We start from the raw sequence: 16697 nt of genomic DNA, 5'->3' as shown, positions 1-16697 counted from the left end.
TTTTGTGTTGTTTTCTTGGGGGGTCTTTTATAATTTTTATTAACAAAAGATGTTACCCATTCTTACACCATCAAGGCCAATACAGGATTTGCTGTCCCCTCAGTCTCATCAAGAGAGGAAGTTAGGTCCAAAACAGGACTCCTTAATGAAAGAGGTGAGCCTGACTATCACATGAACCAAAGTACTCAATAAACATTTTTGCTTAGAGGTATCATTATTTCTAAGGGAGTAAAAGGAAGAGAAATTTTGTGCTCTGTCTGTGTACAGAAAAAAATACAACCCAATCTCCCCAAGTCTTCTGCCAGCATGTTTCTGGTTGTTCTACCTTGGTGATTCTGCCCTCATCTTTTCTTTTTGAGCTCTGCAGGGCTTCTAGATGATGCCTTGCACTGTCGTAATCCACTAGCTTTCTGCTTCGTTTTGCAATGCGAGTCTGTACAGGGGTAGAAATGAAAGTAAATATGAGGAGCAGTTTTCATAAAGCCATTTTACTTCTGTTGTTAATTTAGTTTTTGACATATTTTTATTCTCCCTTCTCTGTTGTTAATATCTGAATTATTATATCATGTAGAAAGAATATGGAAATGGTAAAAATGATGAATCACATTATTTTAAATAAGGAATCAATTCACAAATAGTTTGGGAAGGGTTTTCATGGGTATAGGGCTTGCAGGCCTTAGAATTGAGGTATCAGTGTTACATAAGACTTTTCACGTTCTCTAGAATCAGTGAACCTGTTAAACTCATGGTAACACTATCTTTTCCCCTCATAGATAGTGTGAAAATTCAGCAATTAATGCATTTTTTCTAGAGTTGCAAAAATGCTAATATATACTTCTCTGTATAGTTGTTCTGACACATATCTAAAATACTGGAGTTCAAGATATAGATACAGATATAGATATAAATATACTTTGATATAGACTTTACAAAGCCATGTAATCCACATGCTGAGAGGGCATAATCACAGCTTGATTTAAAAGTGATTTTAGAACTGTATATCACTAATGTTGGTATTCTTTGGTATTCTTAGATTATTTATTCTTTAGTCCTTGATGTAAATTACAAAGGGGATGACTGTGTGTTACCTGTTCAGTTATAAACCCTCACAGAAAAAAATCCAGTTATGCCCATATAGTCATATTGAAATATAAAAGTATTTTATAAAAATATAAAAGCACCTATAGTGCTTATTTATCCTCACACATTTCATTTATCCGTCATTTCTCTGGACTGTACACTAGATGGGCATGTGGCAGAGGCTAGAATCTGTATACACATTCTCTCGTGATGTGTATTACAAAATCTTTTTATAACTAATTAAAAGACAGGAACCATGGCTTAGATAAAAGAAAGATACTCACGGGTGCATCCATCTAGCCAATAACAGAAAGCCTGCTTTCCATGTAATTTGTCTGGCATTTTAACAGCTGAAGAGCTTAATGTGTCCCTATTGAAATTGGTTAAAATTCTCTCATACCAAAGAAACAGGAGCAGAAAAAAGCATAGAAGTTGCCTCTACAAAGGCTAATTTACTTCCATGTACTACTGCATGAAAAATATTTTCATTCACTTGGAAAATCAGTCCTGCCTAATGTCAGGAATTTACTTACAGAACAATATCTCTTACATTACAGGAGAGCATGGCTTTCACCTCCCACCCTTTTTCATTTTTTTTTCTTGTAATCTCATTTTCAATTTATTTTGCAACTTAACAGAACTTTAAAACTTGTCCTTTATAGAAAATCATTACTCTACTTTGATATCAGGAAATTGTCCTAGATATGTATCCAGCGTTAACAATGACCCATCCACCAGTTTTTGATGGAAGTCTTCCCAAAGTTCATCACATTTCTGAAAAGGTAGAAAGGAGAAAAATGTACTTAGTAGTTTAATGCCACTCTAAACATAGGAGAAATACAAATGTAATTGGCAAAGATTCATCTTTCTCAAGTTTTAAAATGTTCTTTATGGAAATAAATCAGAGCATAAACATAAGGTGAATGAAAAGGAATACCTTGATATTGCAAATTCAATTCACAACAAATTAAGATTAATTAAGATTAAACTTAATAATTAGTTTGTGTTTTCATTATTTCAAATACTAAGTGCTATGTGAAAATAAGGATGTTATGGATTCAAGGTGGTGCTCGGGGTTTCAGGTCCCTGAGGATCAGTAACACAGAATCTGTACCTGGTGTAGCTTTTATGTCTAAGTATGTTCCCTGATGATGAACCTTGCTTACAGAGAAAGGAAGTACAACAAAAAAATAGAAGAGAAAATAAAGGGAAAGGTCTTTCCATCTCATTCTTTTTGTGCCATTAAGGTACATTTGATGGAATGGCTGATGCAGACAACTACTCTACCTTGTGCTGCTGGAGAACCGGAATTACAGATAGGAAACATCTCAACATCAGCTGGCAAAATAAACAAAATCTGCACCTCTGCCACCCTCCTCTGTCCTGAAGGTACAGTGCTTTTCCCCAGTCCCCTTTGGAGCTCTGGGCTAGTCACCAGGAGAAACCCCCTGTAGTTTTCTGATTTTCATGAACATATTAATGCAGCTCATGTGACAAGGACTCAGTGAGTAAGATTCCTTATTAGAAGCAAATCCTCCTACATAGACATAGTGCTTGAGGTCCTGGATTCTCCACTGAACAAATCATAAGCACATGTTAAACATCCTGATTCCCCCTTCTTTGCACATTTCAAAAATCACTTAAGATCCTCCCCTTTGATGGGAAGGAGGTTAATGGGTGTAAGCATTGCTCTGCAGGGCTGTTATCCTCACTGACAGGTCTGCAAAACGGTCACATTATGTCACAGTACAAGCTTGGACCTCAACCAATTACATTCCATCCTAAACTGTAGACATCTCCCTGATCTGGGAGTTGGGTGGTATCAAAGATCAGACCAGGGTTTTTCAAATCCCCTTTATAAAGAGGGGTTCATATAATAAACTCTCTCTATTGCCACATGGACATTGAAGTGTGTGTTGTCCCTGTCTCTGACCACTGACCCCATGAAACATGTGGCCGTCCTGTGTAATAGAAAACTATTCCCAAGTGTTTGTTTTATCATAATCTACTATGTGGCATATTATTAATGCTGTGTGATGCCAGCTTTCGGTTCATTCATTTCCTACTCTAACAGAGTCCCTAATGAATGACTAGAATCTATTAAACATGTTTAAAAAAACCCCTAATTTATTGACACAGCATTTAATCACAGTGGTCTACAAAGCATCACAGCATTAGATTGTAGCAAGCAACTGCCTATTTTTGTATCTTGCTGAAACGTATTTTGAACAAATTAAAATAATGGAGATTCTGAAAGCTAATGGACTCAAACAACATTGCTGAAGGATTCTTTAGGCCATCATCTTTCCTACCATACAGAATAAGGTCTTTTAAGGGGATCCCTTTTGGAATGATCATTTATAACCTAAACTGAACAGATACATAATTATTTTTTACTTTAGGCTGAGCTCACAGAATCACAGAATCAACTAGGTTGGAAAAGATCTTTGAGATTATCAAGTCTAACCTATGACCAAACACCACCTTATCAATTACAACATGGCACTAAGTGCCACATCCAGTCTTTTCTTAAACACCTCCAGAGATGGTGCCACCACCTCCCTGGGCAGGTGATTCCAATGCCAAATCACTCCTTATGTGCAAAAATTCTTCTTAATGTCCAGCCTAAACTTTCCCTGACATAGTTTAAGGCTGTGTCCTCTTGTCCTGTTGCTGGTTTCCTAGGAGAAAAGACTGACCCCGGCACTTGGCTACAACCTCCTTTCAGGCAGTTGTAGAGATCTCCCGAACCTCCTTTCCTCCTGGCGAAACAACCCAAGCTCCCTCAGCTGCTCCTCATAGGACTTTTGTTCCAGACCCTTTACCAGCCTTGTTGCCCATCTCTGGACATGCTCCAGCATCTCAACATCCTTTCTAAATTGAAGGGCCCAGACCTGGACACAATACTCAAGTTGTGGCCTCACCAGTGCTGAGTACAGGGAATCACTTCCCTGGTTTTGCTGGCCACACTATTATTGGTACAGGGCAGGATCCCATTGGCCTTCTTGGCCATGTGGGCACACTGCTGGCTCATGTTCAGTCTGCTGCCAATCAGTACCCCCAATGTCCCTTTCTGACTGGCCTCTGTCCAGTCTCTCTGTCCTCAGCCTGTAGTGCTGCAGGGAGTTGTTGTCAAAGTGCAGGACCTGACACTTGGTCTGGTTTAACCTCATATTGTTGGATTCAGACCATTGATCCAGCCCACCCAGATTGCTCCTGCAGAGCTCTCCTACCCTCCAGCATATTGACACTGGCATCCAATTTGGTGTCATCTGCAAATTTGCTAATGGTAGACTCAATCCCTTCATCCAGATCATCAGTAAAGTCTTAAACAGGACTGGGCCCAAACATAGATCCCTGGGGGACACTGCTAGTGATGGGCCACCAACTGGAGACAGAACCATTCACCACCACTTCTCTGGGCCCAGCCATCCAGCCAGTTCTTAACCCAGTGAAGAGTGCATCTGTCCAAGACATGGGCTGCCCGCTTTTCCAGGATTATTCCATAGGAGAGAGTGTCAAAGGCTTTGCTCAGTCCAGGTAGACAACATCGACAGCCTTCTCCACATCCACCAGGTGGGTTAACTGGTCATAAAAGGAGATCAGGTTGGTTAGGCAGGAACTGTCTCTCCTAAATTCATCTGTGTGGATGCCATGGGACAGAGAGAGAGAAACGGCAAGCGTTTCTCACAGCAGTTTGTGAGAATCTTCAAGAAGTTGTAAGGATGTGATAACTTGTTAGTATAAACAACCTGCAAGTGGGGTTTTTCTACTTAGTCTTTCTGTTCTTCTCAAGGACAGTGTATAAGAAAAGTGGTTTTGTTAACTAGCCAATCAAATAGAATGTATTGTATAACTATATAAACCACACAGTTCTCTTGAATAAAACCTTCTTTTACTCTTTCTACAATACTGCCTCTTGCCTGTTCCTGTGTCATTCTCGGTGCAAGAGTGACACATCTGGCTGGGTCTGATCCTCAGGCCATGCCTGTAGGTCCTGTGTAATCACACTCAAGATGATCTGTTCCATAACTGTGCCAGGCATTGATGTCAGGTTGAGAGATCTGTTGTTTCCTGGATCCTCCTTTCAGTCCTTATGGATGGGTATTACATTGGCCAGCTTCCAGTCATCTGGGACCTCCCAAATAACCAAGACTGATGATAAATGATGAAAAGCAGCTTAGTGAGCTCTTCGCCAGCTCCCTCATCACTCAGGATGGATCCCATCTGGTCCCACAGGCTCGTGAACATCGAAGTGGCTCAGCAGGTCACTAACTGCTTCAGTCAGTTAGGATCTTACAGGGGATCTATTCTGCTCCCTGGCCCAATCTACTAGCTTTAGAGGCCATCTCTCCTGAGGATGACCTGTCTTATTGTTGGCAATTGAGGCAAAGAACTTGTTAAGTACCTCAGCCTTTTCCTCATCTTTGGTAACTATGTTCCCCACCATGTCCAATAAAGAATGGAAGTTTTTCTTTGTCCTTCTTTTGATAGTAATATATTTATATATATATAAAAAAACACTTTTTATTATCCTTTACAGAAGTGGTCAGGTTAAGTTCTAACTGAGCTTTTGCCACTCTAATTGATGCATAAATCTACCTTTGTGATTCTGTATCCAAAAAAAATAATGAGATTTTATAATATTGCCCATAAAACAACATAAAAACCCTAAATCAATCAAACAAAAAACTATGTATCTTAAATTAGGCAGTTTGGAGGTTGGGTACTTTTAAAATTAAAACCCTTTGCAGCAGGGAAATATAGGAGAATGCATCCATAGAGAAAAAAAGCAATCTGTACACTGCTCTGTATTCCGGTTTACTGTTAACTATATTATCAAGGAGGCTTTGCAAACTGAATGCCAGGTGATGAAAAGCTTTATTGACAACCATTTGCACTTTCTTGTCACCAGCATCACATTTGCTGACAGACTTCCTACAGAACTGAGGCTCTTTAAGCAGGCAATTCAGAGCATCTCAAGGTAAATTCCTGCTGTGTTGTCTAGAAAAGCCTACTCCTCTAATCACTGGAAGAAGGTAAAAAAAAAAAGGTAAAAAAATAAATAATGTCCTGAACTCTAATTTGCCTTTAAATTCCATATTCTTCTCAGAGAGAGGTGAATGTCTCATAAGATATCCTGTTTTGTACCACTGGCTCAACAGTTGTTACACAGCACAAAAGGATAAGCAGCTTTGATAATTTTTTATTACATTATTTTGAGCTGAGAATCCTGACTATAAAATTACATGTAAGATACCTTTGTAAAAACTTGTCAGTCAAATGCTGTCAGGACCAATTCTGCTCACACTGAGTTATCTCAGTGAGAGCTTTTATCAGCTAGTTCATTCAACAGACACTGCAAGTGCTGCATCTCACAAGATCCATAATTTATATGCTGAGAAAACAGGATTTAACATGACATGAAGGATTAAGGTAAATTTTGGATGCACACTTCTCCTCAACAGCTCAGATTAATCCATTTGCATACAAAATATTTTTCCCTCTTTCCATATATCTTACCTCTCCAATCATTTTCACATCTTCACGTCCATACCAGTCTGGCTCATACACTTCATGGAGAGACTCTGTAAGCTTCTTTGAGGCATCTTGCATTCCTGCAGTTAGGCAAAAAGAGGAATATGTAAGTGCAAACTACAAGAAGTAGTTGCTAAATATCTTTATTTTCAGCTACATGTACCCACTATGCTATTCCCTCTGGCAAATTTAGAAAAGAGATACCTGAACTTGGGGAGAGCACTGTAATGGACGTGGTTTTATGAAGAGTCTTGTATAGTCACTCAGTAGGTTTAGAAGTTTGTGGAGCCCAGTGCATATTTATGTTTGCAACAGGGTGGTGCCTGCAGAGGATTGTGTGAAGCCAAACTGATCAGTCACTATTGGAGCTCTTGCTTTGACAGGTGGAACAGAAACAGGGAGTATTGATGCTTATCACTCTGGTTTAAACGTAAAATATCTTCAATGACATTATGAGAAAGGGCCTAAATCTATTTTCAGTGAGATCAGTTTGACTCCAAGGAATAAATAAACACCCTCAGTGAAGGCATTGGAGTTTGCATTTTGATACAGCATGATTGCATTAGATTCTGAATATAGTTCTGAATCCAGTGAAACCAAACTTATCTAACATTTTAAGAGTTCAGAATAAGTAATTTTAAAATTTTAAAATGACAACTTTTATTTCAACTTCCTTGGAAAATCTCAATACTTGAATTTCCTATGTAACATTAACTTTTTTCCTTAAAAACCACTTTTTTTCTAGTCAAAATCTGTTTGCTACCTTGAAAATATCTCTAAGTATGATATTCAGATTTAACTGCTCAGTGAATGAATTTAGGAATAACATCAATGTTTTTATTTTCTGCACAAAGAAACATTCACAAATAGAAAAGGAAAACTAATTTGAAACTTGAGTGTGTAGAAGACCAGACTTGATCTAGTCAGTTGCTATTCCATCATGCACTCCCAAAACACATGCTGTTAATACTAGAGTAAAATAAATACAGGGATGCACACTTAAAAGAAAATTGTAGGCTATGGAATGAACAGGATAGAAAACAGATACTAAAAAAACTGAAAGTACATGCTTGTTCTCAGTCCTTGAGTACAAAAGAGAGAATGGCATGGGGGAGAACAGGTACAAAGGAAATACTGGTGTTTAGAGGTACAAGCTTTCACCCTTAAATCAAAAGGTACTGAGCCAGAACAGAATATCTGATCTCTTCAGAAATTGTCTTGGGGGTGGTTTTTAATGACAGAGCTGATCTTAGACTATTAGGATAGCACAGAATTAAGATGTATTTCTTCCTTTTCTCCTTCATGGTTAATTCTTAGGATGATGTATCTCCAGCTAAGAAAGTGTTCTCCTGAATAAAAAGGACCTTTTTTTTGGGGTTTTTTTTTTGCCTTAGAAGTTACCAAATTACAATAAAATACAGATGATCTTCATGTATATTTTTCAGGCAGGACTCATTTAAAATCTTTAATGTCGCTGCAAATTAATAAACTCAAGAGATAAGGCAAAATCAATAGAGTATCTCTTTGCTTAAGAAGGTTGCTTCTCTCCAATCAGGGTGAACATACAAACCAGGAGGGTTTGTTCATCCCTGCTCACACTTGATCCTTTCTGATACCTGAACTTCTGCCCTTAAGCACTCTGAGTGGTAAACCTGTGGCAGAGGTTCCTGTGGCAGGCAGGCTAGCATAACTGCTAGATAATCCCTCCTGCAGCTTGCACTCAGCTCGGTCACAGACCATGTTGACACTTTTTCCTGGACTTTCTTTCTTAAGTACTACAGGACTCAGGCATACATCTGCTGAAGAGAATAAGTAAAACACACTTAATGTGCCATGCTTGAGTTATATCAAAACTGCACCAACTTTTACACTTTTTTTCTGTTCTGAGAATTGGATAATCCTTCATTCCACCACATTCCTGTAAAAAACATCAGTCAAATCCAGCTGCAGTGTCAGGCAAGTGGGTAGTAAAGTATTTGGCTTTTTCAGTCAGGAGCTTCAATCTGAAATTTCCAGACTAATATCATCCATCCTACTCCCTCTGACTGTATCTATACCAGGTTTACTGCAATACACCAAATGAGGGAAAAGGTAAATACCAATCCAGTGAATTCCCATTCTTTTTCATACCTCTGGATATAAACTTACAGTGTCCAATGATTTTTTGTTTGGCAGGTTTTCACATAGAGTTATTCCGTACACACTGATACCTTTTGTGTTATTCAGCACTAAATTTAAAAGGATTAGTGTCTTAGTTATAGACTGCAGGCTCTCTCTCTTGACTGTTTTTAACTGTTACCACTGAGAGAGAGAAATTGTTAAAAGCAAGTCATTAAAGTACTAAAAAATATGAAAAGTACTAAGAAATGTGAAAAGAATTGTTACTGCTGACAAACAGTTAGAAATGTATATTTAGTATCAATTTTTTCATTCAGTAGTACTTCTTGGTAATTGGGTCCTTTATTTAATAGCTAAAAGTGCCAAAATATTTCAATCACTTAGGAAAAATGTTACTTAATAATCCAGTTACTGAAGATTGAGCTTCTCAGATTAAATGATCCCTACTTCTATGGGAAAGAGTCTCTGTCCCTGGAGCCTCCAAAAAATTCTACAGGCCTCCTTGTGATAAGGATCCTGGGGGTGGCAGTGCAGAGACATTCCCATTAAGCACACCAGAGAAGGGGGAGAGTAGGTGACTCTTTACCATCACAGTTCCAATGTACTCAAACTACCATGGAGAATGAGACAGACCTGGAACAACATGTTGGCTCTAAAACTCATATACTGTGGGGTCTCCTCACTCCCCTGCAGGATAATCTAGCCTGAATGATGGAGAAATTTCCATTTTTCTGATGGGGTGAGACATCTTGATCTGGCTCTTAATATTACTTATGTGGTTCTTCAGGGAAATTACCTTCCCTGCCATAAGGGTTGTATTTGTTATTGCTAGTAATCCATTAGAGTTTCCAGTGGAACAAGTCAATAATTTCATTATTCATTAATAAATTTTGCAAAAAGATGATGAATAGTTATATGGCTTTTAAGAAATTACATTGCTGATTTTAAGATTTCTGTGCCTGAAGGATATGTGCAGTTCTGTCGGCCACAGACAGACAACTAGGCAACAGAACTGCCTACAGACCTGAAAAATCTCCCCTCCCCTTCCTGTACACCTTTATCACTACATTAAGCCACCTGAAGTGTATGGTGCTTTCTTTTCTTCATGCAGGACTACTTGTTACCTCTGTCACCTTGCCACCTGCATGAAGATCCAGGTTTATTCTTCCCCATCTGCACTGGTACTTGAAAAGAGCTTGGGGTAGAAAATGGGTGACTGATTTAAGGTTTCTATAACAATTGGCCCATAAAACCATTCAAGTCCCTCACAGCTCTCAAAAGCTTAAAAAATAAATAATGAAGTATAAAACCCAGATACATATTGCCAAGGAGACTGGAAGACACAAAAGACTGAGGCATGAGATGACTAAAGCTATGGGGGATAGCACAGTCTCATCAGTACAAACACCACTGATACACAGCAGACATTAAACTATCATACAGGTGAAATAAAATGGCACATAAAAGCCATTCACAAGTTCAACAGCTTTATGGCATGGTTCCTCTGAGTCCTTGAATAACCAACAAGAAAGATCAAGGTCCAGCTAAGACTGTCAGTGATCAAGAGAAGGAGTCTGAATACAGCAAAAATTCTTTTAAGAATGTGTGATACTCAACTCAAACCTCAAATTGTGAAGTATATTAAAATGAAGGGGACAGAGGGTCATAATAAGGCTTAATTTACTCTTCCTTGCTTAAATCCCCGCCTGTAGTATTGTGTCTACATCTGGAGTACACAGCACAAAAAAGATGTGGACCTGTTAGAGCAGAGAAAGACGTCCAGAGAAATGGAGAACCTCTCCTACAAAGACAGACTGAGACAGCTGGGATTGTTCAGCCTGGAGATAAGGCTCTGAGGAGACCTCCCTTTGGCTTGACAGTACTTAATGGGAGCTTATTGAGAAAAAGGGAGAGCAACATTTTACACAGGTAGACAGTGGTAGGACAAAGGGGAATGAATGGTTTGAAACTAGAAGAGGGAGATTTAGATTAGATGTTAGGAGGAAATTCTTTACTCAGAGGGTAGTGAAACACTGGAACAGGTAGCCCAAAGAAGTGGAAGCCCCATCCTTGGAAGTGTTCAAAGTCAGGTTGGATGGGGCTCTGAGTAACCTGGTCTAGTGAGTGGCATCCCTGACTATGGCAGGGGGATTTCAACTAGATAATCTATAAGGTCCCTTCCAACCCAAACCGTTCTATGATTGTATGAAATCATGCCTGGATTTGTACTTACAATATCAAGTCACTCAGAAGTCATGCAGCAAAATGAAACTTATTACAGAAGTTAAAATCCCAAAACCCTTTAAAATGAACTGCTTCTCTCATACATCCAAGAATATTAGGATGTCAAGTGTGTTATGTTATTTTCCAATAAATCCAATATATGCGGTAATATGATTGACCTTTTTTCCTGCAAAATGAGCCCCCAATGACAGTGTGACTTCAAGTCTGTGACATCTTTGGTGCAAAAATCCCACTCAAGTGCCTAAATATGATGGTTACCATGTTTTTGTGCATAGATACTCAAAAATCTTTTAATGATAGCAGACATTCAAAGAAATGCAACAAAGACACTGTAGCAGGTGCTTCAGTCATCCAAAATCTGGTCTTTTGCACTACTGACTTAGTCATCTTTGAGGAAGCCTCAGCCAGAGCTGTGTATTGTGCTCTACTGTCTCAGGTTGTGTGCTCATTCCACAGCAGTAATGTGTGCCAATATGTATGCCAAGGATGCCCACGGCTGGCTTGTTGTCTTTGACATTTTTAGGGCTCTCATGAGTGCTTTTGACTAGATCTTTTTTAAGACATGTAGATAATAAGGTGCTAGCAAACACTTCTCATTCTGAGTAAGGAAGTCAGTCCAAATTACTTAAAGGCAGCAACAAGAAAACAATTAACAGAAAAGCATTGCTAAAAAGGCAAAACTAAAACAAAGGAAAATTTTACACCAAGATAAACACAAAACTTGGTGAAAAAAGTAGTCCATTAGAGAGCACAAGAGCAAAAGGACAATGAGTGAGAGTACTAGGAAAAGAAGAGAAGGATGGAGAAAGAAGATGAAACAGAGAGAGGAGTGTTATCACCAATACAGAAATCAAGGCAGCATGTAAACAGTCAGATTACATGACAGGTAATATATCTAGCAAGACAGCATCATCCTACTGCTTCTGAATAACCACCATACAATATATGTGGGGAAGAGTAAAAACTGTGAAAGCAAAATTAGCATTCAGTGTGTTCCCTGGAAAAGACCGGTGCTATAATTTCCTCTAAGAACAAAAGACATCAGCCCAAGTTTGTCTGGTATGGAATTTTTCTTGGGCAGCTCATGCAGAAAACAATAGATGGTCAAAGACAGTAAGCTACTGCTTTGCTTCCCATTTTATAATTTGCATCAAAAAGAGCTTTCTTCCTTGCCTGTGAACAGCTGATGATGTTACTATGACAATGAGTTTCAGGGATATTAATACTCATTTACAAAATTTTGCAAAATTTTCCCTACTGGACTGGAGCCGGATAAAAAATATACACACACAGACATATTTATCATATATTTATATTTATCTCAAGAAGCTACTGTCTCTCAATCTGTCACCACCTCTTATTCCTTTTCCTTTAGCCTCCAATTCCTCCAAAGAGCGGTGGTATGAGACAGAGAACACTTTGCATACAGTGCTCTGTTGAGTGTGCTGGATTTACAAATATCTAGTAGGATTTAAATGACTATTTGTTGTAAACGGCGGGAGAAATGCGACACACCATATGCGATGAATAGCAAATCCCGAAGTTTATTGAAACCCCACACATATTTATATTGGTGTTAATGAAGCTTATACATATTGCAAAAGCTGAGCTCATTATTGGTTAAAGCACACTTAGATCAACCACACCTACTTCTATCTTCTAACAATTATTTTGCTTCTATGTTTGCATTCTTCTAACTTTTCTACCTAAGATAACTACATTTTCTGGCAAGCGATTTTCTCCCCCGTCTTCCCGTTTCAGGGAAGGTCACTGTGACCTTCGTCAGTAATTGGGCACTGGTTGCTCAGTTCCCAGCTTGTTTCCCCTATCCTTATCCATTGGTATCACATCGAAATGTCCTTTCTCAGCTAACCAACTATCCAAAAAGCTCTCTACAACTATTTACTTGTCTCTGATATTTAAGCATTGGTTAGTGACTTCTGTTATTTAGATTTTCAATGCAGTATCAAGAGACATCACATTTGACTTTTGAACTTAAAAAAAATGGATTAAGCGGCCAGAAATAGATGAGAAATCACATTATCACAGGGAGTGTGGTTTTGGAGGAAGCTCATTATCCAACTAGTAATAACTGGAAATGTTCCATTTGTGGAGATCAAGCAATCCCTTGCCTTGCATGAGATACTTCATATTCTAGCATTTGCAAAGATGAATAACAAGGTGTGTAGACTTTGTGGGTGCTAAAAATGAATGCACCATGAGAATCTAGGGAGTGGAGGATGCACACAAAGGACAGTCGAGGATGAAATACATGAGTTGACATTGAAGGTACAGAATCCCTAGCATTAGGTTAAAGAGAATCTTACTTGTATCTGTCTTTGTATACTTCAAACAAGCTTACTTGTCTCAATTTTTAAAAAAAGTTTGCTTTATGAAAGCAAGATATAAAACTTAAAAATCACCTTTAATGGCTGCTAAATATGCTCTCAGTTCTCTCTGGAGTCTGGAACCCTCTGCCTGAAAAAGAAGAAAAAAAAAGCATGGAAGTGAAAATACATGTCAGTTATGTTTAATGCCTTGAAACATGCATGCAGTATGTCTAACAATAACTAAAAGCAATTTCAGGACCTATCTAATTAATAGTGTCAGATGTTGAAAGCATGCACAGATTCATAAAAAAAGAAGGCCTGGCAAAGGAGGCTTGCATAGTGTACTCTCTAGGCTAGAATTTCTGGGTTTATTTTATCAATCATCCGTACAGGGAAGAACTCCACCCAAAGAAAGACAGGTATGTTTTACAGCTAAGGTGCAGTTCAAGTCAGCTGGGCCTATGGCCTAATCTGAAACACAAAGTATAATCAAAACTGGTGAACTTCCACTGGAAACCACTCAAATGAGGCCATTCTAGACCTGAAGAAAGTTCTACCCTTACACAAGTTGTTTACTATATTTGCAAACAATTTCCAAAGTATTCTAAAATTTTGACATTTTGCAAGCAAATAACTATTAAAATATAATAACAATGTTAGTTACTTTGTTTTGCTTGATTAGTGCATCTTGCAGTCTACTGTGAATTCTCGACTTTCTTTGGCAAATACATCAAAATTATCTTTCTTTCTCTTACACCTTCTCAGAACAGAAAAAACAATGGATTTTGTTACTTTATCTCTGACTGTATCACAGATTGGACTTCACAGTTCCTAGGATTTGCAAAGAAATCTGTGCTACACACATACTTATTGCTAAAAAGATGCTGTCCAGGACACCTTCAATAGCCTGAATAGTTTTGAAAGAGTCCACATTTGCCAGTTTCCAATATTTTTCAAATAATTTATTTAAGCAGTTGGAATCTACAGGAGTATCAGCTTGCAGTCACCTTTTCTCACATACAGCTACACCATATGGAAAAATCAGAAGCAAAATATGACTGATGGCTTCAAAATATGACTGACTGCTTTGGAGTTTCCTATTTTCCATGTGAAAAACAGAACCTAAAGGGTGCATGTGAATAATGTGAATATTTTAGAAGGCAGAAGGTATAAGCTGTTTTAACTCCACTTAACTCAAAGGATGTCTGACATCAGTAAAGGATTTGCCATCAGCAACTTCAATGCTCAGAGAATTCAGACACAGAGGATCATAAGAAACTCAGTTTGATAGGGGCTATCTGATGCTTAAAATCCATCATAGCTGCAGCCATGTTAAGTCAAAACTGTGGTTCTGAAAAAATACTTGTCTCACCACTAATAAGAATACCACACCCATCAAACTCAGTTCTCTCAGCTTTTGAAGGGCACTGTAGGCCTTTAGAATGGGATCATCAACAGCCCTCACCCCCATCTCTCAAATGTAGTGCACTTTAAGAAGAGAGCAACTGTTTAACCTCCTGGAAATATTTAAGAATTTTTAAGGTAAAAATGCCTGTGTGGGCCTAGAAAGCTGACTGAATTAAATTTATGGATTCAACAAACAGAAGCTTGCTTTTACACCAATGTGATCTGAAACAAGTCACATACAGCTCTCAAATCCATTAATCGACTCAAGTCCGAGCTCAGGAATAGACCCACCAGGGTGGTATCTGAAAAGCTGCTGGGTAACAGCAGGTGTGAAGGAGCAGCCAGCCCACTAACCATTCTCTGGTTTGGAGCCATATTTGATGCTCCAAGGAAAGGCAATCTCTTCCCCTGCTTTGGAATCAAAGCTGCCTATCAAAACAAGGGCCAGACAAGTGCAGGGTGAGTATCAGTGGATTTAACCTCAGATTTAATTACTTATAGAACAACTGAAAGTTCTCGAGTAGTAGCTTGGTGTTGTGTCCATTAAGAAAATATTATGCATACATTTTAATACTTTTGTATTTTATTTACTACACTTTAATACTTTTAGCAAGAGCTACTACCCTAAAGTGTCATTACAACACATTTTTTCATGATCCATAACACAGCAGAAGTTAACTTCATTCTGTGCTCAAGTGGTAGGCATGGGGATATCAGAAGTTGACTGTTTTCCATGGACCAAGACATTAAGTGATCAATGCTTCCATAGAGGAAAGGAGATTGTACCCAGGAGCAAATTTCTTGATCTCATGTCTGAAGAGGAGGATCAGCAAATACTTGGTGGAAGTTAGATGGAAGTTGCCCTTTCATGCATGCCAGTCTCCTCCTGGGAGGATCCCTTGTACTGTGAGAAGTCACGTTAAGGCACAGAAGTTATCTTTTAATTTCATACCTTCTTTGGCCTGAGCTAGTGTGGTAAAAATCTAAGGTATAGAAACTTGGTTCTTCATCATGGTCCAGCTGAATAGGTGACCATATAGTAAAAATTTTTAGTTATTAAAAAATCTCTGGTGTTCCAGGAGCAGCAAACCACAGTTGGAAGGGTGAGAGCCTCCTTAGCTGATTTCATGTCCAGTTTTATTAATACACATGATGTTTTGTCACTAGGACTAAGCAGCACACCACAAATGTCAGGGAAACACATAGCTCAAACACTATGTTTATAACTATACTGCTGTGCAGCTTTACAACTCCTACCCTAAACCACTATTAGATCTGTTCTGCTTGGTTAGCATTGTGCGTCATCAGGAACTGCTGTTCAGGGAAATGTGTAAGAAAAAGTCAAAGTAGTAAAACATGATGTAAACATTTTGCCATCTGTGCTGTTATGAGTTCTGACACTTCATTCAAAATAATAATTTTAATATGCATCTCCCTCAGTCTAGGTTATTAACAGGCCACAAACACCTGAAATATCTAAACATTATAGAGTCATATGACTTTTCCCTCATTATCAATTGTGTGATGTTACACTGAAAAATCCATGAGCAAGGGCCAGCTCCTACTGAATCTAAGAGATATTCTCTCAGCTTCAATGGCAACAAAGTTAGACCTTTCTAAAAATATCAGAAAAAAATTAGCATCAAAAGCCCTCAGCCCTGTAAATTCTGAAAAATGTGCATCTGGTCTATACATTTTCTATAGTAAACTCATTATTAGTGAAGACAGATATACTTTTGTCACCTAACAGATTAATGAAAATTCAGAAGGTGAAAATACTGCATTGCTGACTATGCACATCAGGCAAACTGTTACATACAGGTTTTAAAAAGTACTTTTTGAAAGACTGTAATGTATTTAATGTTGTCCCTTTACAGTGTTTACTGGTACACTCCTTCTACTTTATGGTCTATCAAATGAAAACATCCAGTGGCTCTGAAACCACTGCTCCAAGTATCTTCATTAAAGCCATGAATTTTG

General features: G+C 38.4%; 1 protein-coding gene across 2 annotated transcripts in view; it reads right to left on the bottom strand.

The window, feature by feature from the left end:
- Nucleotides 1-16697, bottom strand: part of AMPH (amphiphysin) — a 125848-nt gene that overhangs the window by 41623 nt on the left and 67528 nt on the right. For both annotated transcript variants that reach the window (XM_071429820.1, XM_071429819.1), the window contains exons 3-6: nucleotides 13404-13458; nucleotides 6604-6698; nucleotides 1759-1854; nucleotides 326-433 (exon numbers count right to left, since the gene is read on the bottom strand). In XM_071429820.1, coding sequence (XP_071285921.1) covers nucleotides 326-433; nucleotides 1759-1854; nucleotides 6604-6698; nucleotides 13404-13458 — 354 coding nt within the window. The remainder of the gene's footprint in view (nucleotides 1-325; nucleotides 434-1758; nucleotides 1855-6603; nucleotides 6699-13403; nucleotides 13459-16697) is intronic.

This window comes from Agelaius tricolor, unplaced genomic scaffold, assembly GCF_023055355.1.
Source record: "Agelaius tricolor isolate 1412-34295 unplaced genomic scaffold, bAgeTri1.0.p SCAF_6, whole genome shotgun sequence".
NCBI lineage: Eukaryota > Metazoa > Chordata > Aves > Passeriformes > Icteridae > Agelaius > Agelaius tricolor.
This window is presented reverse-complemented; position numbering and strand designations above follow the sequence as displayed.